Source organism: Theropithecus gelada, chromosome 7b (genome assembly GCF_003255815.1).
Source record: "Theropithecus gelada isolate Dixy chromosome 7b, Tgel_1.0, whole genome shotgun sequence".
Taxonomy (NCBI): domain Eukaryota; kingdom Metazoa; phylum Chordata; class Mammalia; order Primates; family Cercopithecidae; genus Theropithecus; species Theropithecus gelada.
In genome coordinates, this window is record NC_037675.1 from 89,610,125 (window position 1) to 89,635,811 (window position 25,687).

General features: G+C 41.1%; 1 protein-coding gene across 2 annotated transcripts in view; it reads right to left on the reverse strand.

Annotated features, from left to right (window-relative positions):
- Nucleotides 1-25,687, reverse strand: part of KCNK10 (potassium two pore domain channel subfamily K member 10) — a 145,147-nt gene that overhangs the window by 28,331 nt on the left and 91,129 nt on the right. For both annotated transcript variants that reach the window (XM_025392246.1, XM_025392245.1), the window contains exon 4: nt 14,301-14,461. In XM_025392246.1, coding sequence (XP_025248031.1) covers nt 14,301-14,461 — 161 coding nt within the window. The remainder of the gene's footprint in view (nt 1-14,300; nt 14,462-25,687) is intronic.

The following is a 25,687-nucleotide window of genomic DNA, read 5'->3' on the forward strand; positions in this document are numbered from 1 at the left end:
ACACGAAGTCATCAGAGCCTGCTCAGCATGGGCCTGCACATGCTTGTCACACTGTCACCTTCCAGGGGAGTTGGCTCTTTGGGGTGATGGTTCAGAACTCTGGCACACCTCTCAATAATGATGTGTATTCTAAACATTTTCCCTTCCCTAAGGCAAAAAGTCATAAAGCTATCTAGAAAGTATCAATGACTATTGACATGCCAGTCATCTAAAACTTATCCTGCAGGGAACACATAGATCACACAGCCAGCTCCGTGATGAGAATACTCAATTCAACAAGGGCACCTCTCAATTTTCAGGAACCTAATTTGTTAAGTTCATTGCTTGCTTGGCTCACAGAAGTAACATGAGGCTAAATGTAAAAAGAAAAAAAAATTACACTGATAATTTTTTAAAAAGAGTTCTCTATAAGAGAGCAAAAAATTAATATTTTATTAAATCAGCGCATTCCAGAGGAACCAAACTAACCTGGGAAAATTGGTGATAAAGCATGAACACAGGAAATCATCCACCTATTATGCTGATTTTATAATACTAATAAAAATGTGATTGCTAATAGAATTCTTGCATTAAATTCATAACTCAAAAGCACCTGGAATCTTTAGATACAGTTTACCATGTTGTAGACCTAAAGCATCACTAGACTTTCACTAGCCCCAAAATGCAAAAATATAAAACCTTTTATTAATACTTAATAAAACCCCTGGGATTCTAAGAAGTGACTATCTCTTCAATGAGCAAGACCTCACTGATAATGAATACCCATAAAATTTTCTAGATAGTTTCCTCCATCAGAGACGTTTTAAGAGTTTCAGAAGCCTTAGGGAATACCAGCAAAATCTGAAAGATATGCGGAAATAGCTAAATGGCTCTTAAAAGGAAGAGATATTTAAGACTCCTTAACATAGCAGACCTTGAGTTTGGGACTGAGTTAAACCCCCAGTGGGAATTAAAATCTTGGTGGTGATGTTCTCAAACTCTGTGCTCTTTTTATTTTACTTTATTTTATTTTGTTTTGTTTTATTTTATTTTGAGACAGAGTTTTACTCTCGTTGCCCAGGCTGGAGTGCAATGGCGGCAATCTCAGCTCACCACAACCTCTGCCTCCCGGGTTCAAGTGATGAAGGCTCCTGCCACAGCCTTCCCAAGTAGCTGGGATTACAGGCATGCACCCTCACACCTGGGTAATTTTGTATTTTTAGTAGAGACGGGGTTTCTCCATGTTGATCAGGCTGGTCTTAAACTCCTGACCTCAGGTGATCCTCCCGTCTCAACCTCCCAAAGTGCTAGGATTACAGGCATGAGTCACCACACCAAGCCATTCTATGCTCTTAAAACCATCAAAGCAGAGCACTGAGGCACTCTGATGAATTCAGAAAAAGAAGAATGTTTTGGAGGACAAGGCCAGCTATCTCAGGGCACCAAGAGGCTTGGCTTAGAGTTGTGCATTTCCTCCTGTTTTTAACATTAAGCAGGTTGTACAAAGTGGAGCAATGGTGGAAGAACAGAGTGGAGACTATCTTTGCCTGGCAACTGCTCTCGCAGAGGTGGGTCAAAACAAGTCAGTTATTGGTACAGTACAGGCCTCTCTTTTATTAGGTTGGTGCAAAAGTAATTGTGGTTTTTGCCATTACTTTTAATGTCCTATAATGATCTCAGATTATAAACCCATCTTTGTATTAGTCACATAGCAGCAGACATGAGCAAGGGGACACCTAAATCTTAGATTAACCTCCAAAAGAAGAGAACACAAAGAAAGAGATGTTAGCTAATAATGAGCTGGTATTAGGGAGCTAAAGCAGGTACATAAAGAATCAAAAGCTATGATCCAATTCAACACACTGAGAGAGGGCATAAAGTCGGAAAACTAAAATCCTTTTAAAGCAGATAAAGACAGGCCCAATATCTTTCTCTCAACTAGCCATTTTTATCTATCCCCAGGTCTTACTAAACCTTTTGTGAAGGCTCCTCTGAGCCATCACATGCTATGCCTACATTGCAAGAGAAAGAAGAAAGGATGCATAGTAGAATGATTAAGTCTATTCATGCACTCTGGGGCAGGGAGACCAGGTTTGGAATTCTAGCTCTGTCATTTATGGGCTGTGTGACCTTGGACAAGTCACAGAACCAGTCTAAGCATTCCGATCTCATAAAATTAAGAAACAATAATGATCTCTTTGGCAGATTTACTGTATAGCTTACTCTAGGAAAAGCCCGGATAGCCCAGTATCTGGCACAATAAACCCTCAAAACAGATGAGCGACTCTATTAGTCCATTCTCACGCTGCTGCGAAGAAATACTCGAGACTGGGTAATTTATAAAGAAAAGGGGTTTAATTGACTCAGTTCCGCATGGCCAAGGAAGCCTCAGGAAACTTACAATCATGGTGGAAGGCACCTCTTCACAGGATGGCAGGAGAGAGAATGAGTGTCAAGCAAAGGGAGAAAAGCCCCTTATAAAACCATCAGGTCTCATGAGAACTCACTCACTATCACAAGAGCAGCATGGGAATAATCTCCCCCATGATTCAATTACCTCCCACTGGGTCCCTCCCACAACACATGAGGATTATGGGAACTACAATTCAAGATGAGATTTGTGTGGGGACACAGCCAAACCATACATATCAGCGACCTATATCTAGACTTTGGTACCACAGTGCCATAATACTCAGTATTATCTCAACAAAATCCTCTCAGACAAATGACAGATCCAAGGCTCCCTACAAAGGTTCCGGCATGCAGATGTTCATGAATAATTTCCCACCCCAAAATAACAGATTCCCAGAAGTTACCTGTGATCAAAGTTTGCCAGGGGGAAAAGAGAGAGAGAGAGAGAGAGAGAGCGAGAGAGACTCTGTTAAAGCTACCTGGAAAATGTTTCAATGTTAAATGCTATCCAGGCAGTATTTTAAGTAGTTCTATTTTAGGCAATGTTTGACATCTTTACTGGGCATAGAAAAGAGTGAAGATGCACTTTAAAGCCACTGGAACGTTCTATAGTGACCTCAGAAGACAACAGGAAACACCAAAGGGATACTGGCCAATTATTAAAGGTAAGCCAAGAAAGAAGAACCATACATTAGATAAGTCCCTATGGGTCAGTTAAAGTTAGTGCTGAGATGGCTTGCCTAGTGAAGAATAAGAGCAGAACAATTTATCACCATGTGGACTCATCAGCATCAAGTCTCCAAGCATTTTTGCCTTATTGGTGAGAAATGATCCGATTCCAGAGTATAAAATCTCCAAAGCCCTCTTTAAGGACCCATCTGAGAGAGGAGAGTTCTGAGTCGGAATGGCACTAGCACTGAAAAACTGATTAGGACCATTGGTGGAGTCACCAGAGCACGTGTGAAAGATTTGGACAGGGGACCAGGGCATGCACCTGGTAGTCTTTGGGGCGACTGTCCCCTTATATCCCAGTATAGCTGTGATCAAATTAACTAGGGCAATTTTGCCCCTGAGGGCACATTTAGTAATGTCTGGAGACATTTTGGCTGTCATAACTGTGGGCGGTGATGATGCTGGCATCAAGTGGGTAGAGGCCCAGGGATGCCGCTACACATCTCACAATTCGCAGGACAACTCCCATGACAAAGAATTATCCAGACCAAAATGTCAGTAGTATCGAGACTGAGCAACCCTACATTACATGAAGGGAGGAAAGAAGGAGCTGTCCATGGAAAAACTGTCATGGGCTGTCATTAAGAAATGTTGTGTAGTCTGTTTTGTGGATGTCACATATGTAGGTCACCCCAAATGTACATTCTGGCCCTATCATTAAAGCTACACAAAATCTTAAACTAATTTGGAACAGACCTGGTTGATAAAGCTTTAAAATTATTTGCATTTTAAAATAATTACTTCCTACCTTCTTGCCTCTTAGGAAAAGGAAGAAAGCAATTGTTCACATTAAAACCAGGGTCTTTTCTCTGATAAAAAATAAACTCACGGCAGGGTGTGGTGGCTCACGCCTGTGATCCCAGCACTTTGGGAGGCCAGTGGGCAGATCACAAGGTAAGAAGTTCGAGACCAGCCCGGCCAATATGCTGAAACCTCATCTCTACTAAAAATATACAAAAATTAGCCAGGCATGGTGGCATGCGCCTATAGCTGCAGCTACTCAGGAGGCTGAGGCAGGAGAGTCACTTGAACCTGAGAGGCGGAGGTCACAGTAAGCCGAGATTGTGCCACTGCCCTCCAGTCTGGGCAACAGAGTGAGACTCTGTCTCAACAAATAAATAAATAAACTCACATTATCATGTAACATTAATCCTACTGAGTTATTTGTTAGGAACTTATAATATGGTAAGTACTAGGGCAGGCATGACATAGAAGCAGATACTCGAGAGACATATGGGCACTCGTAAACTGAAGTTCACCAATATTGTGTCTTTTCTACACTACTGAAAGACAGCCATTTCTTAAACTAAAGCCTCAGCCTACCACTCTGCCCTCCTCCCCTGCCTCTCTGGGCGCAATGCTGATGTGCATAGTCAAGACCCTTGAACCAATGGTATTAGAAACTGTAGCTGAACCTACAACGCTGAAAATAACACCCAGTTTCCAAAATAGGGATTTTGATCTGTTTGAAATAATAATTTTTATTTTTTTATTTTACTTAAAAAAAATTTTAGAGACAGGGCCTCATTCTGTTGCCCAAACTAAAGTACAGTGACGTGATCCTAGCTCACTGCAGTGTCAACCTCCTAGACCCAAGCAATCCTCACTCCTCAGCCTGCTGAGTGTCTAGGACTACAGGCACTCACCACCACACCCAAGTAATTTGATTTTTTTTTTTTTTTTTGAGACACAGTTTCACTCGGTCACCCAGGCTGGAGTCAGTGACACAATCTCGGCTCACCACAACCTCTGCCTCCCCGGTTCAAGCAATTCTCCTGCCTCAGCCTCCCAAGTAGCTAGAACTATAGGCACACACCACCATGCCAGGCTAACTTTTGTATTTTTAGTAGGAACAGGGTTTCATCATGTTGGCCAGGCTGGTCTCAAACTCCTGACCTCAAGTGATCTGCCTGCCTCGTCCTCCCAAAGTGCTGGGATTACAGGTGTAAGCCACTGCACCTGGCTCAATTTTTTTTTTTTTTTTCAGAGATAGGGGGTCTCACTATGTTGCCCAGGCTGGTCTTGAACTCCTGGGCTTAAGTAATCCTTCTGTCTTGGCCTCCCAAAGAGCTGTGATTACAGACATGGACCACTGTGCCTAGCCCTTGAAATAACAATTATTTTAAGTTAACCCTTTTGCTGCTGAATGCGAGCTCAAAGATGCCTTGGCGAAACAGAAGCTTCCTGCCAATCGTGTTCTTAAAAGCCTCTCCTTGATCCATGCCAGGCACATGGCAGATGCCTGCAGGAGTCTTTGGCTTCTGCCACATGCCCCTTCCTGGAATCTAAAGTGGTTGATCAGTCCACTAATTTAACCTTATTAGCATTTTGAGATTGTCATCACTTCCATCTTATACATGTGGCCTGTTCTAAATTTTCCAAGTAATTTTGGCACTCGTAAGTCTAGGGTAATGTTTTATTACTTGTCAGTGACACCCAGAATCATTTGGATCCATAAGCAAATAAACATTACTGCCATATCCTTGGCGGGGAAAAAAAACCAAAAAAAGAAAAAGAAAGAAAAAGGTGTCCCTTGGTTTTACAGGAAATATCAGAAAGCCTGCTGATCTGAGCCAGATAAAAACAAGCAGGTACTTCCTACCAAAGTCCAGCTTGGAGCCAAGAAAATGAGAACCAGTCCAAAATTTGACTGGTTTTCCTACAGCATCCTATCAAGTGACAGTCAGCCTGGCCCAGCAAGACAGCTAGCCCACAGCAGGGGACAAAGAGGCTGCCTGCTTCCAAAACCTGCTTCAGAATCCAATGTCAGCCCTCCTTCATCCCAAATAAGCAGATATTTAGGATGCTAACTGCCCAGATATTTCCCTGGGAACTCAGGAAGAATTATTTTTACTTTGATTGGCATGGTATACTAAAATATTCTAAACTCCGCATTGGTTTCATAGTGTAGATTAATCTGACATTAATATTTTCAGCCCACCTAGAAGAGGTTAAGGCAGGATTAGTGGTTCTAATCCAGGTCCTACCACCAATTCACTGTGTGAATCCAGGCAAGTCACATCATGGGCTGCATTTTCTCAGGTGTGAAATCTATGAGTCTCACAATAGTAGTATTCCCCCCAAAGAGTGATGCACAAACGACCTGGAACTAAATTCCTGAAATGCTGGTCACCCTAGAGTGGGACCCAGGAGTGCATCTTAAGAGCATATGTACATGACTCTACTAGTGCTCACCAATTTTACCATCTACTACTATTCTTGGAGATAAAAGAAAGCATTCCAAACCCCCTTTGCAGTTACGAAGAGGGCCTGGTAACTAGATCCGGCCAATGGGCTCTACCTGAAGGACAACACTCTGAAGAGCCAGCATGCAGCGCTCAGTTCTTTCCCCTGCCCTACTAACCCCTGAGCCTGAGAAGCTGCCTGGGTTGCAGCAGATCTGGCAGGAGTGGGAGTAAGCTGTTTGTGATAGGCTAGCTTATCCTGATTGATTCAAGGATCCCAACAGCCACCTAATTTATGACAAGGAAGAGAGAAGACATCTTCTCTATGAGTGGTCTCTGTGGCTAGCAGTTAATTGACATCTATGTGAGACATTGTCATTTGCTTACTCCAACCTCTTTGCTAACAGAATTCTAATTTTGTTCATCACAGCAATGTGTTCAGCCCCAAGAGATGAAACATGATTCCTCTGCTCCTTAAGCATTGGAATCACCTGTAGAGCTTGGTAAACACAGATTGCTGAGCTCCAGCCCCACCCCCGCCACCACCACCACAAAGAATTTTCATTTCTAACGAGTTTCCAGTGGATGCCGATACTGATGGCCCAAGGGATACTGATGCCTAAGGTTGAGGGACCAAACTTTGAGAATCACTGGTTTAAGTCCATCATGGCAATACCATCGTCCTTTGTCTGATACTTTCTTTCCTATCCTCCCTTGCAGATGCTGATGTGATCTCATTCTGGTCAATGAGACAGAAGGGGAAATCTACAGGGTAACTTCTGGGAAAGATTTTTCTTCCATAAAAGGAGCCGATGTCAACACAATATGGAAAAAGAAGAAAAAATTTGGAGGACTGACACTAACTGGCTTTAAGACTTATTATAGAGTTACATTAATCAAGACAGTATGATATTGGAGAAAGAATAGACAAATAGATCAATGAACTAGAATAGAGAGCCCAAAATAGAACCACATAAATATAGTCAACTTATCTTTGACAAAGGAACAAAGGCAATAACATGGAGAAAAAAATAGTGTTTTCAGCAAATGGCACGGAACAACTGAACATACACATGCAAAAAATATGGCTGCAGACATAAAGTTTACACCCTTCACAAAAATCAACTTAAAAATGATCACATACCTACATGTAAATGCAAAAGTATAAAACTCCTAGAAGGTAACATAGGAAGAAATCTACATGACTTTGGGTGTGCCAATTACTTTTTAGATACAACAACAAACACATGCTCCATGAAAGAAATAATTGATAAGCTGGACTTCATTAAAATTAAAACCTCTCCTCTGTTAAAGACACTACCAAGAGAATGAAAAGATAACCCACAGACTGGGAGAAAATATTTGCAAAGGATATACTTGATAAAAGATACAAAGGATATACTTGATAAAGGACTGTAATTCAAAATATACACAATATGGCCGGGCACAGTGACTCACTCCTGTAATCCCAGCACTCTGGGAGGCAGAGGTGGGTAAATCACCTGAGGTCAGGAGTTCAAGACCAGCTTGGCCAACATAGTGAAACCCCGTCTCTACTAAAAATACAAAAATTAGCCAGACATGGTGGCACATGCCTGTAATCCCAGCTACTTGGGAGGCTGAGGCAGGATAATCACTTGAACCTGGAAGGCGGAGGTTGTAGTGAGCCAAGATCACGCCACTGCACTCCAGCCTAGACGACAGAGCAAGGCTCTGTCTCAAAAATAATAACAATAATAATAATAATATGCTATACATTAAAACTCAACAATAAGGAAACAAATAGCCCAATTAAAAGCTGGGCTAAAAAGTTTAACAGACACATCACCAAAGAAGATATAAAGATGACAAGTAAGCATCTGAAAAGATGCTCCACATTATACATCATCAGAGAAATGCAAATGAAAGCAAGATACCACTACACACTTAGAATGGAGAAAATTCGAAAGACTGACAACAGCAAATGCTGATGAGGATGTAGAGCAACAAAACTGTCATTCATTGTTGGTGGAAGTACAAAATTGTATAGCCACTTTGGAAGACAGTGTGGCAATACTCTTGCCATGCAATCCAGTTATCACACATCTTGGTATTTAACCAAAGGAGTTGAAAACTTATGTTCAACCAAATAACCTGTGCACAGGTGTAATTCATAATTACTAAAACTTGGAAGCAAACAAGATGTCCTTCATTAGGTGAATGGATACATAAACTGTGATACACCCAGAAAATGGAATATTATTCAGCACCCAGAAGAAATGGGCTACAAGCCATGAAAAGACACAGAGGAAATTTTAATCCATATTTAAGTGAAAGAAGCCAGTCTGAAAAGGCTACATACAGTATGATTTCAATTACACGACTGTATTAGTTCATTTTCTTGCTGCTGATAAAGACATACCCAAAACTGGGAACAAAAAGAGGTTTAATTGGACTTACAGCTCCACATGGCTGGGGAGGCCTCAGAGTCATGGCGGGAGGTGAAAGGCACTTCTTTCATGGTGGCAGCAAGAGAAAAATGAGGAAGAAGCAAAAGCAGAAACCCCTGATAAACCTATCAAATCTCATGAGGCTTATTCACTATCATGAGAATAGCACAGAAAGACTGGCCCCCATCATTCAATTACCTCCCCCTGGGTCCCTCCCACAACACATGGGAATTCTGAGAGATACAAGTTGAGATTTGGGTGGGGATACAGCCAAAGTATATCAATGACATTCTGGAAAAGGCAAAACTATAATAAAAACATGAGTAGTTGTCGAAGGTTAGGAGAGCAGGATTGAAGAACAAGCAGGGTACAGAGGATTTTTAGGAGAGTGAAATATTATGTATGATACTATAATGGTAGATGCATGTCATTATAAATTTGTCCAAATTCATAGACTCTACAACACCAAGAATGAACCCTAATGTAAACTATGGACTCTAGGTGATAATGATGCATCAATGTAGGTTCATAAATTGTAACAAATGTACTAGTCTGGTGGGGGATGTTGATAATGAGGGAGACTGTGCATGTGTGGGGGCAAGGGGTTATGGGATATCTCTGTACGTTCCTCTCTATTTTGCTGTGAATATGCAACTGCTCTAAAATAGAAAAATTTTAAGGGAGTTCCTTTTGTATTTCCTGATATGAGGTTGGGTGAAAACGTGCTATTTGGTCATGAAGCAGCCATCTTGCAATGTGAGTGACAAGTCTGAGGATGAAGAGTCACCATGCCAAGGAAAACAGAGCAGAAAGAGGTAACAAATCTGGATACACCTGACATTGTGGAGTTGATAGCACAAGCCTGAGTCAATGTACCTCCAGGCTTCTTGCTATGTGAGATAGGGTCCAAATTCTTAACCCATTGTTAATCAGTGTTGGGACTGTGAAAATTGTCAGAATCAAAATGAGGTTACTTGTGTTTAAAACCCTGACAAACAGAGTCAGGGAAAGCCAGGAAGGAAGGGTTCTCATGCACAAATGCCTGATTACAAGAGCTATCATAAAAGACTGCAAAAACAACAACCTTGCACAAAACCCATCACCGCCTTACGCAGAAAAGTATGTCTGCAAAGACATCTACCCAGCTACTGCCTGTCCAACCTTGGACTGGCATCACCCTTGTTATTGATCCTTGTACTCAAGGATAATTAGCTCAAAACAATTATGTAATCCTCCTCATTTTTCCTTTAAAAAACCCCTTTATTTTCTTTTCTTTTTCTTTTTCTTTTTTTTTTTTTTTTGCTTTACCTCCCTGGATGCACACATAGTTTAAACTGGCATGTATGTTACCACTGCAACACCCATTCCTAAGTAAATATCATTTTCTTTCAATAAGCCTCTCTCTGTATGTTATTTAGGGTGACATAAATGGTGTCAGAAGTGGGATCAAAGTGAGTGCACCTTAGAGGAATGAGAGGTCCCTGGAACTGAGTGCAGTACTGACTGAGCCCTTTCTGCTCTCTGCTTCTGTCCACTGCTTCTTCTGTCTGGGTGACTCTCAGATTTTCAGACTCCCTCCCTTTGGTGAGTTCTTTTTGACTTTACATGTGATTTGATTTGGCTGAAAGGTGCCTTAAGTAAAGAATTTTTCATCCCTCTTGGGTCTATACGAGGGGTTTTTATTTGTTGGCAAGCACTTTCTGGTAGAAAAATATCCTTCTGCGTTGAGTACTCTGGTTTCTACAGAATTTACATTCTGTCTTAGTGGCATGTCTTTTCTGGTGAATTCACTTTTGGTTCTTTCTGTACATCTAGCTTAATATTTTATTTGGTCTGCACACCTGGCTTAAAAAATTTGTGTGGCCTGGCATGGTGGGTCATGCCTATAATCCCAGCACTTTGGGAGGCCAAGGAGGGCGGATTGCCTGAGGTTTGGTTATTACACACATCTGCAAATAATTTGGCCCCTTTACTTTTACCTTTTCTTTGTTTCTGAACATCATCTGAGAGCAAAATTAAACTAAGTTTAATTTTAATAAACTAAAATTCTAAGTGGTGGTGCAAGAAGGCCATTTAAAAGTGTTGTTTTAAGCTTCTATGTTTGTAGTCATATATTACACAGCAATAGAAAAACTAATGCAGCAGCAAAGTCCTAATTCAGGGTAAAGTGACTATAAGCCCTTTCAGAAACAAAGCTAAAGCTATATTCTCTGATCAGCTTATAAGCAATAAAGCTAGTAATTTGATCTCCATCTGACTCCTCCATTTCAGTTAGTTCTGAACTCCAGAGGAGAAGAAAGAATTTTTATTTATTCAAGTCATAAAATCTCCAATAGTCAGGCATTTTATTACTCCGCAACCAAAAGCATTTCTAAGTAATCCAATACCCCTCAGCAATTCTTTAAAATGAGGATCAGACCTGGGATGTGTTGGAAGGACCCAAACCAGGGTCACCTCAGGATTCAGGCATCTAGAAGACCAACTTTATATTTATTTTACTGATTGATTGATAGGTACAGGGTCTCACTCTGTCATCCAGGATGGAGTACAGTGGCACAATCTCAACTCACTGCAACCTCCACCTCCTGGGTTCAAGCAATTCTCATGCCTCCACCTCCCGAGTAGCTGGGATTACAGGCACGCACCACCATGCCCTGCTAATTTTTGTATTTTTAGTACAGACAGGGTTTTACCATCTTGGCCTGGATGGTCTTGAACTCCTGACCTCAGGTGATCCACCCACCTCAGCCTCCCAAAGTGCTAGGATTACAGGTGTGAGCCACCATGCCTGGCAGGCCAACTTTAGATTTTATTTTTACTCCACAGTAAATCCTCTCTTCCCAAGAGCTGAGGGAAAGCATAACAGATCAAGAGAAGGGCTTAACACTCATTGAGCAGATGAAATACATAAACTTTCCCCCATGAAAACTAAAAATTCACAACCCCAAGCTTTGTTAGTTTATACAATTTTCACTTCTCAAATAGCCACCTAAACATAATTGGACTTTTAAATGTAGTTTAAATCAGTGGCAGAAAACTTTGAGATTTTCTACCAAAACTTTATATGCAGCAAGCAAACTGCTGCAGGATCAGTTGTTTGTATATTTAGGAAGTGTGCTTACATTCCCCCTGGAATTCGGTCACCCTTTCCAATAGCATCCCTCCAACACTTAACAAATGCATTCATTGTGCGCTGCCAGTTCAATAATATGCAACTGTCTCACCTTCCTAAAAGAATCCTGATCTTTGATGGTGCTGCAAGGAGCTGAGTGGACAATCAGCAAAAAAGATGAAATGTGAGGTTTCTAAGGCTCTGTATCAGAATCTGTTGATGATGCATTTGAGAGGCAGTTTCAAGGGGAAGGAGAACCGTACACTCTATTTGTAGTCTGAAATTCATTAGGGGAGACTAAGTCCCTAAATTTAGTAGCAGATGTCCAAATGATTGCAACCTCTTCCGTCATTTCGAATATAGTAACTAGAATTTTTTTCTGCTAAGGAGGATTTCAAAAACTTTTAGTCCAATCCTTTCCTCTACAAATAAGGAAACAGAGCTCTAAAGAAGCTACGTAAAAATAAAAATGCCAGATCAGTCATTTCCCCAACTGAATCCTGTTCTGAGTGTTCAATCCACCAGATTCTTTTTTCTCTATCACAGGGCCATGAGGCAGCAGCTAAGAGGGTGCTTCCAAGCAGTTCAAAACAGTTCTTGGAGACAGGGCTGCCGTGTCTGGTTTAGGAAGACCTAAACGTCTGAAAAGCAGGGAAGCTGAGCACTGATGGTTTCCATGGAGACTACTGCGGAGCCCAGGTGCACAATCTAATGAGACCACCGGCCAGCCAGCATTAAGGAGCAAAGGCTGTGGGACATTCCAGTAAAACTCACACACCACAGAGCTCCTTAGATGAAACCCGAATGAGTGTCTAGCTTGCCCATGAGGGCTTCTCTTGCAGAGACACGCTGAAGCTCTGGGCTCTATACGTCTGCTCTATGACAAGTTCTTTTCCACACATTATTTCATTTAATCATCACCAAAACCTGACAAAGTAGATTCAAATTGTATCCCCTTTTGTGGATGAGTAAACTGAGGCAGCTGACCAGGATGAGTGAGATTATAAATGGCTCACCCAGCCATGGTGACTCATTCCTCCCATTCTACTCTTTTTTAAAAAGCCTCTGAAACTGCTCATCTGAAAGCTCTCTTGCATTCCTCTAAAGAGAAGTGGCCGGGCGCGGTGGCTCAAGCCTGTAATCCCAGCACTTTGGGAGGCCGAGACGGGCGGATCACGAGGTCAGGAGATCGAGACCATCCTGGCTAACACGGTGAAACCCCGTCTCTACTAAAAAAATACAAAAAACTAGCCGGGCGCGGTGGCGGGCGCTTGTAGTCCCAGCTACTCAGGAGGCTGAGGCAGGAGAATGGCGTGAACCCGGGAGGCGGAGCTTGCAGTGAGCTGAGATCCGGCCACTGCACTCCAGCCTGGGCGGCAGAGCGAGACTCTGTCTCAAAAAAAAAAAAAAAAAAAAAGAGAAGTATAAGCCATTATTGCAGAGATAGCCTTGAACTCAAAGTTTGAGAGTTCTTACAGGGTGAAAAAGCACAGCTTTAGAGCTTCCAGCTGATCTTGTCTTTGGCCACCATTCCTAGATCCTGGAAAAGACCTCAAAATGTCATTTTTAAATATTAAGTCGTCATAAGAAAGCATTCCCTGAGGAAGGTTTGAAAGACTTGAGAATCAGGTCAGTACTGAGTAAGAGAGCAGAAATGACCTTACGCCTGAGCAAAACAAGTGTTCTGTGAAACCATACGAATGAGTATGAGTTAAAGGGCACTGGGAACCCCAGTTTAATCACTCAGCCACTCATGCCTGCAACCGACGCCAGGAATAATTTATTAATTTTAATTTTAGTAAATAAATTCCTTGAGTTGAGATAGTTGTTTCTTGTTTAAAGATAAATATTCCAGAAAGGAAAAAAACCCACTAAGGCAATAGCAATCATCGACAGTTCAGTAGGAAGTCGTACATCAGGATGCCATATCTGAGGAACCACTCAGCAGTGAGAACTGGGAGAGAGACAGACCATTAGGAGACAGGTGCAAAGCACAGAGCAGTGTCTGGAGAAGTCAGGTGTCTGGAAGAAGCAGGATTAGCCTAAAGACACTGTGCTTGAAAATAAAATGGAGTGAGGGAGTTCCAACAACAAAATGGATGGATTTACAGTTTTCTACTTCATTACAAACACAATGAGGAACCCCATCTTCCATCTTTAAGGAGAAACTGAGCTTGTTCCACCTCTTCAAAAAATCTGTGTTGGCAAATCCATACTTAACCCTCTTGTGTTGTGATTGCAGAAATACCACTCTAACATAGGAAGCTACTCAAAGAAGGAAGTTTAGGTGCAAGATCTTTGACTTCCATTGGCCAAAACAGAAAATACAATCATAACATTAAAATTATTCCATTAAAAGCAGATAATGCCCCTTTACTGCCTCCTGGATCCTGTCAGGCTAAAGCCAACTGGATCGCAGTGGTTATAATTTAAATATGATGCAGTACTCACTCGAAAGACCTTCTCCACTCTTGCAATGCTTTTTCCAAAGATGGTTCCAAGTTGGTCTCCAATTCCAGCCAATAAGAAACCAAAGAGTGGAATTCCAAAGATGGCATATAAAATACAAAAGATTTTGCCTCCTTCAGTGCTCGGAGCAATATTCCCATACCCTGGTAAGAAATATTAAAAAGAGGGAGAGTGGCAGAGACATTAGCATACTGACCAAAGAACTCACAGACTTTTTTAAAAGTTTGTACATTCCCCCACCTTACAAGCTTTAGGGAGTAGAACTTCATTTCAAAGCCCTATACAATTCGCAACATTGTTCCGTTGCTTCTCTTCCTTCTCCCCTTATAAACAGTTTTTGTGGGGTTTTTTTTGGTTTTTTTTGTTTTTTTTTTTTTGAGACGGAGTCTTGCTCTGTCACCCAGGCTGGAGTGCAGTGGCCGGATCTCAGCTCACTGCAAGCTCCTCCTCTCGGGTTCACGCCATTCTCCTGCCTCAGCCTCCCGAGTAGCTGGGACTACAGGCACCCGCCACTTCGCCCGGCTAGTTTTTTGTATTTTTTAGTAGAGACGGGGTTTCACCGTATTAGCCAGGATGGTCTCGATCTCCTGACCTCATGATCCGCCCGCCTCAGCCTCCCAAAGTGCTGGGATTATAAACAGTTTTAAGGTTTCTTGGATATTAACACATTTTAGGAAATTCATGGTCACTCAGAACTTTCATTTTCATTTCTGACAAAAGGTAATACCACCTTTTTCGGAAACACCAAGCATCATGGGCATGTCTAGTTTAGTGAGACCTGAATGTGTGGGAAGGAATCACCATTGCACTTCTTAGACTTGACAAGAGCTTCTTTTTCACAGTCTTACCCATAGGCTCCACCTGGACAGATTCTGGCTGTCTTCAAGGGTGATGGGTACTCCATATTAAAGAGGAAATGTGGTCTAGCACAAAGTTAGAAAGGACTCATGAATTGTCCAGCCCTACCCTGGGAAGTCTGAAAACAGGAAAGAATAGGGAAGGGAAGGCTTTGTGCTGTCTCTCCCCACTGCCAGTGAAGTTTAGCCCCATCTGGTTCTTTTTTTCTCTTTACATCATCTCTGAGTCCTGCCTCTCCTCCCAACCACCTCTTGCATTGAGGGTAATAAGGTGCTAAAAGTTTACTGATGGATGTTTAAATACAAGAGAATCTTTTTATAGTCCAGTCTACTAATATGTATTTCAAATAGTGCTTTGAATATACCCACATCTGCATTCTTAAGAGTACTGCAATTACATAAGTAACTTACGTACAATGAGTATTGGGCTTACCCTATATGGATGAGGCTAAAGAAAGTATTGCTGGAAGAAAAAGGCCTATAGCATTAGCACACTTTATATGGAGATGAAAGTCTAAATTAATTAATATTCATTTTGTGGCAACTGATATTACAATCTTATGTTAAAAAAGTATCTAGACAGTAATCTAACCATTCTCCCAAATCTGGGTAACTTATGTGGGGCCTGTTTCTGAATCCATTCAATGAGCAAGTTATTGGGTCCATGGTTATTGATAGGTTGGGAAAGCAACATGATAAAAAATAATGTTGATGGTTAGTCCATCATTCAGCCACCCACAGGCCTACAGAACTCACGGTTGCTTTCTGCCTTCAGGAATGAGTCACCTGGATACTTTCCTTGGCAATCTTCTGTTCTGAATCATTCAAACCTCTTATAATAATCTAAACGACAGCTTCCATTTCTAAAACGAGTGTTCAGGCTAGGCTTCCTCTTCTTGAACTTCTTTTACTCACCAGGATTTTGATTTAAATATCCAAAAAAGCTCTCAGAACTTTTCTCAGGTATTTTCAGGAACTTGGGCAAAATCATTTTTCCAAGCATTCTCCTCTAGAATGGTCGAGCTGACATTAAGCTAGCCCTATTGAAAAGGAAACAAATGAGCCTCTACAGTTTCACTTCACGCAGGTTTATGGTGACTCTTGGAAACTTCCAAGTAACTTGTGAAAACACTGAAGATCCCAGCTTGACTGTCTCACAATAGCCTAACATCGGGGAATGTAGGTTGTCCAAGTGTCTCAGAAAGAAATATATTGCAGACATAGGCAAACAAATGGAGGCTTGGAACTGGATGAATAGGCATCTCATTAATCCTGACAAGTGCTACACCCCCTTCCTCCAGCTTTCAGAGATGGCAACCCCCACCTCCCGGGTAAGACGCTGTGGCTTACCATGGAGTGTCAGGGAGAAGTGAGGAGATGAAAGATCCGATCCAATTCCACCTCACACTACCTGGTTCTCTTTAGGCCCACTTAACCTCTACAAATCCTAGCGTCAGAGGTACTCAAGGAAATGCAGGGGGCGGAAATCAATGGACTGTAAAGTACTTTACCAATGCAAAGTATTATTATTGTTATTGTTATTATTATCACAATTGGTTCCTTATTTGTTCAGTGTTTTGTTGACTAGAACACAAAAATAAAATTAAAGCTAAGTTCTTGGGTAAGAGCATGAGTGATTCAATACTCAAACAAGCCTTTAAATATATTCACAGTCATCTTTCTTTGGTGACGCACTGCCGAGTGGATAGAAAGTCATCATGCTTGAGTGATGCCGTATCTCATGCATGGGTGCGTGTGTGAGTGTTTTTGTGCTCCATGCCTTTGGTGAACTATAAGGAGAGACTGTTTGACCCTCAACCCTGTCACTCTGGGAAAATTCCAGCACTTACACTTTGGAGCTTTGCTCTAAGGCAGTGGGAAGACCACATTTCTGGATCTGGGGATTGAGTTACATCCCACCTGTCTGACTGCCCTGCCCATCCTTCCAGAATGCTTGGGTAAAACTTTGAAGTAAGGTGCGACAGTTGTCTGTAGGCTCTAGAACTAGAGACTACACAGATTTCTGTTCTGATTCTTCTATTTACTAACTCTCAGGTCGTAGGCACATTCTTAATCTCTCTCCCTCACTTTCTTCATCTAAAAGACAAGGCTATTAAAGTGCCTACCTATAGCTATTAAAGATTAAATCAGTTACATGCAAAGCAAGAATTACATGTGAAGATTAAATACCTGTGAAATATAGTGCAAACTAAGCACCTAGTGTTAGCAATTACCAGTTTGCCTTGTGCTTTACTGTGGGAAGGAACTGTTTCTGAGCAATATGTCTCCAGGAAAACTCAGTCCCAGAGAAAACAGACGGTTGATTCCTATTTTCCCTCCAGAAACCTCACTGTCCTCCCATGGCACCCACAGCACCAGGTGGTGACTTTCAGCAGAAGACAACCAGCTCCACAAGGGCAAACAGCCAAGGAGAGGCTGTAATGAATGCACAGTACCACGATGAGCTCAGATCTGTTCACCTCTGGCTAGAAAAAAGTTCCATGTTTTTCATGAAGAGAAAGCTGGCATTTAAAGAGGAGTTGTGCCTGAGGAGCGCACACAAAGGCTTCCATTTGCTGTTTACGTGCTACAGTCAAATCTTTGCCCAACTGTGTGTTGTGCAGCCCTACTTGTTTAGTTGAGAGTGTGGTTCTTATTATGGTCACCAGTCTGTCTGCGCAGGCAGGGCTGCTTTGTGGATGTGCACCCTGTGCAGTCCCATGGGGCCCACACTTAGATGGATCCAGGGCTTGCATTAGTGCTCTAAGCTTACCATTTTGATGTTTTAGCAAGGGACCCAACTTCAATTTGTAGTGGGTGTCACAAATTATGTAGCCAGTCCTGGTGAATCTAACTGGACTCCATTGCTTACTAACTATGAAATATTGGGCAAGTTATTTAACTTCTCTGGGTCTCAGTCTTCTCATAGATCAAATGAGGTTAATAACAGTACCCACTTCGTGTGGTTATGCAGGATTAAATGAGATAATGTATGTGGAGCACAATGCATGCTAACTAGTAAGAACTCAGTGAATGTTAGCCATGGTGATTTCTCTTTACAAAGCCACGGGTTAAACATCCCATCTAAATCAAGTGTGGGGGCTCACACTCATAATCTCAGCACTTTGGGAGGCCAAGGTGGAAGGATCACTTGAGGCCAGGAGTTTGAGACCAGCCTGAACTATATTGTGAGCCCTTGTCTCCACAAAAAAAAAAAAAAAAAAGTTTTAATTAGCCTGGCATAGTGGTGCACACTGTAGTCCCAGCTACTTGGTTGGCTGAGGCGCAAGGACAGTTTGAGCCAGGAGTTTGAGGTTACAGTAAACTATGATCACACCACTGCACTCCAGCCCAGGCAACAAAGCAATACCCCTTCTCTGAAAAATAAAAATAAAAAATAAACATCCAATCCAAGTGCTGGGTTAAGTACCAAGAGGTGCCTTGATAGCTTGATAGGGACAACCCTTAAATGAGGCTGCCAGGCAAGTGATGCAGTGATTGGCTACCACCTGGGTCCTGACCAGAGGCTCTCATCTCTGATGTGGGTAGAGTCAGGTGGCTCAATCTGAATATGCCTCACAGACTAAAATCTAATTGCATTTCACAGGTATTGGTAAGAACCTGATCCCTCGCTGCCCTTCTACAATCACAGCTTGTGAAAAGCATCTGCACATAGAAGTGAGCATCATTGATCCAGCTTAGAAAAGCTAGTTATGGGGGGCCCACCAGCAGAGCCAATAATCAAAGGCAGGTGGGACTTTCTCACATTGAATTCGTTACTGAGAAAGGGACTAGGGTGCAGGTGCATCCCTGACATTGACTGAGCAGAGTCTGCTCTTCTTCTGGTGTGGCTACTGGTCTGGAGAAGTGCCTGAAGGTATTCTGTTTGCTATACACTTGTAAATCTTTCCATATATCTCAGCACAAGAAAAACCTTCTTCAAAAAGAAGTGCTTTGATATCCTCAGATAAAAGGCACCTCTGATACTAAGGAGTAGCGCTGCTTTTCAGAAAAGATTCTATTAGTCCCAAAGTGTCTCTATACACATTCTACCTAATGAACACATTTTTTACGTCTGAAAAGTACATAACCTTAAGCTGCTCATGAGAGCCTTTCTGGAAAGAAATTTGACAAGGCTTTAAAAAGGTCATTTCCTTTGACAGAGCAAACCCTTGGTAATCTTTCCAAAGAAACAACCAGAGATGAAGACCACACTTCACAACGTAATACTGTGGTGTTACATATTACAAAAGTAGAAACAGCTTAAACTCCCAGCAATATGTGATTATAGTGTGAATAGTGGATCCAATAGAAACCATCAAATAATACGCTTTTCAAAGAACTTTAGTAATATGCAAAAATGTCTGTAATATTATGTTGCAAATTTTATGATCGCAAGGAAATAGGCCAATATTTGTGTATTTCACAATTAATGAAAACACAGCTCCTTAGCTCTCATGGTTCCTCTTTCCTGACTCCTAACTAGTGGAAAATTGCTCAGGAAGAACTGGAAGAATTGCTGGGCTCTGAGTGTTCTTATAAACCTTGTGACCACATGCAACAAATGAATTTACCACTAAGTAATTGGAAAAACAATTATTTCTGCACCTCATTATTCTTACTTACATTGTATTAAGGGTTTCTCTGGAATTCTCTAACTGTATGACTCTATCAAGATCCTCCACTCTGGAGTTAAAATTTAGCCAGGGAAATGGTGTTCACTTACAATGCATTATTTTTCAATTAAAAGAAAGAGTGAGAGAGAAAACTGTGTTTTCTAAATTAAATAGAACAAGGACCCTATCTCTTGTGTTAACACTGTACCTTGATACTGAAGTGGACTTTGCATTTTACTTTTGGTTTTGATGCATATTTGTTTTGCAGTAGTTTCCTGTTCAGCATCCACCTTCCTTCTGATTTTTGGGAAAGACCCCTTTCCTGTGCATAATTGGTATGACACAGTGTCCTGCCTCCCACCACAGAGGAAACAGCCTTCTAGGCAGCCAGGATGTGTGCACATGAACAAATAGGATGGTTCTGCCTAAGACTTTAAATCAAGAGTCCATGGCTCAAAGATGATGGCAGATGGCAGCTGCAGCAGCCAGCAGGCTCAGTCACTAGCTGTGGAGGTCAGAGGATATTCACTGGCCCTGCATGAGCTCTGATCCAAAGTGTGTATTGGGATGTTCTCAGTTGCAGGTAATAGAAAACTCAATGCACAGTCGCTTAAACAATGAAAGAAAATATGTTGACCCCAGTAAATAGAAGGAGTTTTAATATTTATTTCTTAACACTTTCTGGGTAGCTCTATCCAGAGCTCAAATGATGTAAGCGAGACCCCATTAACCACTCCTCTTTTTCACTCTGCTTCTTTAGTGCTTGAAGAATTCTAGGCAGAACAACCTAAGGGGAAAAAAATGACTGGCAGTGCCTTAGGCCTGTCCCTTTCCAGACTTACCTTTAGTAAGAAAGAGAGGTCATTTCCTCCAAAGCTCCAGCAAAAGCCCCTAATCCAAATCATATGTCCATCTTTGAACTAATAATTGTGGCCAAGCACTGGATTTCTTAGTCTAGACAAGGTGATTGTTCACCTGAGGCCTGGGGACCAAGCGTGGGGAAGGGAATCACTGGGGATATGACAACGAGGACATGGGTGAGTAAGTGTATGGAAGCCAGGCAACAGAATCCAAGGGCTAAGAGCCATTTGCTCAAACTCAAAGATTCCAGTGTAAGTACACACACAAAAAAGGGCAAAAACTGTTGCATATCAAACATTCTTCATTAGGCAGATAGAGCCACCATTCCTCAGTCGCATAATATTGTGTGGATCAATAAACATAGCTGTTCAATAAACCGAGTTCCTGGATTCCTAACAAGATAACACAATAAACACCATTAATGCGCCTTCCAATGTAGCTATAGTGTTTTTCAATGCAGCAGACAGATCATTCATTTAGCCATGTCCTGAAACAAGAAAATTAGGAGTTTCCTTCAATATACACTAACGTCTCATGAATCCAATACTGGGTACCAGACAGCATTTTCCAAAATGTACTTCTTGAAGTGGCCCAGACTTTCTCAATTTTAATTGGTTTACAATAAATCCTCCCACAATGCATGACGCTTTTCCTCAGGTTAACAATCTGCTGAACACAATGAAATCTGACATTGTTCTTCTTAGATCTACTACAGCGATGCCCTCTGGTGTTGTTCAGGTTTCTAACACTTTTCCCCTTATACAAAATTGGTGTCAGGCCACCCAGCTTCCTTTGTTGGATGCTGTGAGTCTGTGGATTAAGCTGACTCAACCTGGCCTAGAGTGCCAGAAAAGGCTTCTAAGTCCCAGATCCACTGGTGTCACGGGCATCTTGAATACTTTTAATAGCTAACATCAATATATTTGCAGATTTGCAAGTGTAAACCTAGCATGTCATATAATTAGATTAAGAGCCTTTCTAAATAAGAATGGCAATTTTCCTTCATCCAAAATGTTCTTGTTGCATATAACTTTCTGGATTTCACCTAGAAACAACCTAGGTCATGAAGGCTAGATCTTAAAACCAAGGCAAAATCCTGTGCCTCTAAACCAATCGTTAGCCTCTGAAATTTTTGCCTGTAGGAAGTTGATTGTCAAAACTGTGCCTTAGAGGAAAGAACCTCTCAAAAGGCATAGCTGGGCCTCAAAGAGCAATAAGGCAGGGAGTTCCTCCTGGAGAGTATAGACAAGTTTTAACGAAGGAATTTCCCCAGCAGGAGGGCGGGGGAGCCTCTCAATGCCTGTCCATCATTGCTGTGGACCAGTAACTGCTGGGTGTCTCTCCTGCTTCTGAATGAAGATTTTTATTGCAGTGCTACTTCACAATCGTATGTGGGCAGAAAACCCTCAAACTCATTTTCAGCAGAGCTGGAAAAAGGATATAATCCAGACATTCCAGCATATGTGTAAGAACTACCAAAAGAAGCAGAGATTGGACAGAAGCCATATGAACAAAAAATAAAGAGAGGAAGCTCGGAAAATGATGACAGGGCCCTAAAGTGGTAAATTTCAGAAAGTATCAGAAAATATCCAAGTATAAAGGTGAGGAACTCACTCTGAACTTCAAAAGAGATGTCCCTGTTTTCACCAAGTATGAAACAGAAGATAAAGAGGGATAGCAGCAGAAGCCACCCTGAACTTGATCTGGTTCAGAAAACAGGAGAGGTAGGACAAAAATAATACAGATGGACCCTATTTGCAGGAAACACTCTGTCACAGAAATGAAGAGAGTTAGGATGTCCTATCTGAAAGGTGGTATCCTGACTCACACTGCTCTCCTCTCCCTGACTCCATGAAATCATTTGGCAGAAAGCTGGTCCAGGAATATCCAATTTGCTTGGGGCCAGGTATTTTAAAAAGAAGTTGACCCAACATAAATATAAAACTTCCATAAGAAAAAAATGTGAAAAGACTAACAAAACTTACCAATGGGTGGAGATGCTCACCAGAAAAATGTTTCCAAAATCAGACAAAAATTGTGACCAAATATGAAATAATTATCTCTAAGAATCTTCACAGAGAAGCCAAAAAGCAGAAATTCAAGAAATCAGTGGAAAATTGAACAAGTGAAAATGAAATGTGAGCTATGAAATTCAGGAAAGAAACAGGAAAAGGAAAAAATTCCCTACTGATCACAAAAAAACAAAAAATAAAATTGGAAGGAGTACAGGGCAGCATAGGCATTGTGGAAAACATACAAACAAAAGGAATAGGGAGAACAAAATAAAGAAAATGAAAACTAAATTTTAAGAGTTAAAAAGTAGAAGAGAAATAAGAGACATAGAAGATGAGCAAAGAAGTTACAATATATATATAGCTGTAATCGTCCAAAAAACAAAACCAAAACCACACAGCAAATAAAATGTTTAAAGATGTCAATCAAGAAAACTTTACCACAATAAAACAGTCAAAACCTAGTAATGTTATCAGACGAAAGATAGAGAAATAATATTTGAAGTCACTGAACAAAAGGATGAAGCCACCTATAAAAGTAAAGAAGCCACCTATAAAAGAAAAAAGCCACCTATAAAAGAAAAAAATAGGCTGGCATCAGGTATCCCCCAACAGCTGCATGAAAACTGGGAAACAGAAGAGCAACACCGGTAAGACCAGTTAAAAAGAAAATGTGAAGTCAGGCATGGTGGCTCACACATGTAATCCTAGCACTCTGGGAGGCCAAGGCAGGAGGATCCTTTGAGGCCAGGAGTCTGAGACCAGTCTGGGCAACACGGCAAGACCTGGCTTCTACAAAATATTTTTTAAATTAGCTAGCCCTGGTGGTATATGCCACTCAGGATGCTGAAGCAGAACGATCACTTGGCCCAGGAATTGGAGACTGCAGTGAGCTATGTTTGCACCAGTGCACTCCAGCCTGGACAACAGAGCAAGACCCAGTCTCAAAAAAAAAAAAAAAAAGGAAAAGAAAATATGAGTCAACAAAATGGATTTCATTTTGTTTCAACTATCCTTCAAATGTTAAGCTACAACTGTGAACAATGCAAGATCTCACAGAATATTGCTCCCCTGAGCCATTCTTATGGCAACTACTTGAAGATCACTTTCAGCCAAGTAAGTGATCATGAGATAAACCACAGCAAAAGGACTAGAGATAAACATTAGTGATATCTAACTATAGAGCTATGACTAAAACAAATGCAAATATCAGGATAACAAATTAAAACGTAAATTACATACCCTGAGGTTATACAGGCATACCTCAGAGACATTGTGAGTTAGGCTTCAGACCACCATGATAAAGTGAATCACACAATTTTTTTTTGTTTCCCAAAGCATATAAAAGTTATGTTTACATTCTACTATAGTCTATTAAGTGTTCAATAGCATTACGTCTAAAAAAGCAATAGCTGTGTCTTAACTTTATTGCCAAAAATTCTAATAATAATCTGAGTTTTCAACAAGTCATAATGTTTTTGCTGGCGGAGGGTCTTCCTTTGATGTTGAAGACTACTGACTGATCAGGATGGTGACTGTTGAAGTCTGGGGCGGCTGTGACAATTTCTTGAAATAAGACAACAAAGAAGTTGGCTGCATTCATTGATTCTTCCGTTCACAATTTCTCTGTAACATGCAATGCTGTTTGATAGCATTTTACCCACAGAAGAATTTTTTTCAAATTGGAATCAATCCTCTCAAACCTTGCCACTGCTTTATCAACTAAGTTGATATAATATTCTAAATTCTCTGTTGTCATTTCAACAATGTTCACAGTATCTTTACCAGGCAGGAGCAGATTCCATCTCAAGAAATCACTTTCTTTGTTCATCCATAAGAATAAGCTCCTAATTCATTCAAGTTTTATCATGAGATAGAGCATTTCAGTCACATCTTCAGGCTGCTTCTAATTCCAACACATCAGCAGTGGCTTCCTCTAGTGAAGTCTTGAACCTCTCAAAGTCCTCCATGAGGCTTGGAGTTTCTTCCAAACTCTTGTTAAGGTTGATATTTTGACCTCTTCCAATTCATCACAAATGTTCTTAATGGCATCTACAATGATGACTCCTTTCCAGAAGATGTTCAATTTACTTTGCTCAGAGCCATCAGAGGAATCATTACGTATGGCAGCTACAGCCTTATTAAATGTATTTCTTAAACAATAAGAGTTCAAAGTTAAAATTACTCCACCCATGGGCTAAAGAACGGATGTGGTGTTAGCAAGCATGAAAACAACATTTATCTCCTTACACATTTCCATAAGAGCTCTTGGGTGGCTAGGTGCATTGTCAGTGAACAGTACTATTTTGAAAGGAATCTTTCTTCTGAGCAGTGGATCTCAACAGTGAGGTTAAACTCTTCAGTAAACCATGCTGTAAACAGATGTGCTGTCATCTAGGCTTTGAAGTTCCATTTATAGAAGGCAGGCAGAATAGACTTAGCATAATCCTTAAGGGCCTTAGGATTTTCTGGATAGTAAATGAGCACTGGCTTCAACATAAAGTCACCAGCTGCATTAGCCCCTAACAAGAGAATCAGCCTATCATTTGAAGCTTTGAAGCCAGGCATTGACTTCTCTTCTGTAGCTATCAAAGTCCTAGATGGCACCTTGTAATATAAGGTTGTTTTGTCTATAATGAAAATCTGTTGTTTAGTATATTCACTTTCTTAGCTAGACTTTCTGGATAACTTGCTGTAGTTTCTCCATTAGCACTTGCCACTTTAACCTGCACTTTTATGTTATCAAAAGGCTTTCTTCCCTTAAATGTCATAAGCCAACCTCTGCTAGCTTCAAACTTTCTTCTGAAGCCGCCTTACCTCTCTGAGCCTTCATAGAATTGAAAAGAGCCCTCTTGCTCTGATTTAGATTTTGGCTTAAGGGAATGTTGTGGCTGGTTTGATCTTCTATCCAGACCACTACAATTTTCTCCATATCAGCAATAAGGCTGGTTCACTTTCTTATCATTAGTGTGCTCACTCACTGGAGGAGCACTTTTAATTTCTTTCAGGAATTTTTACTGGCC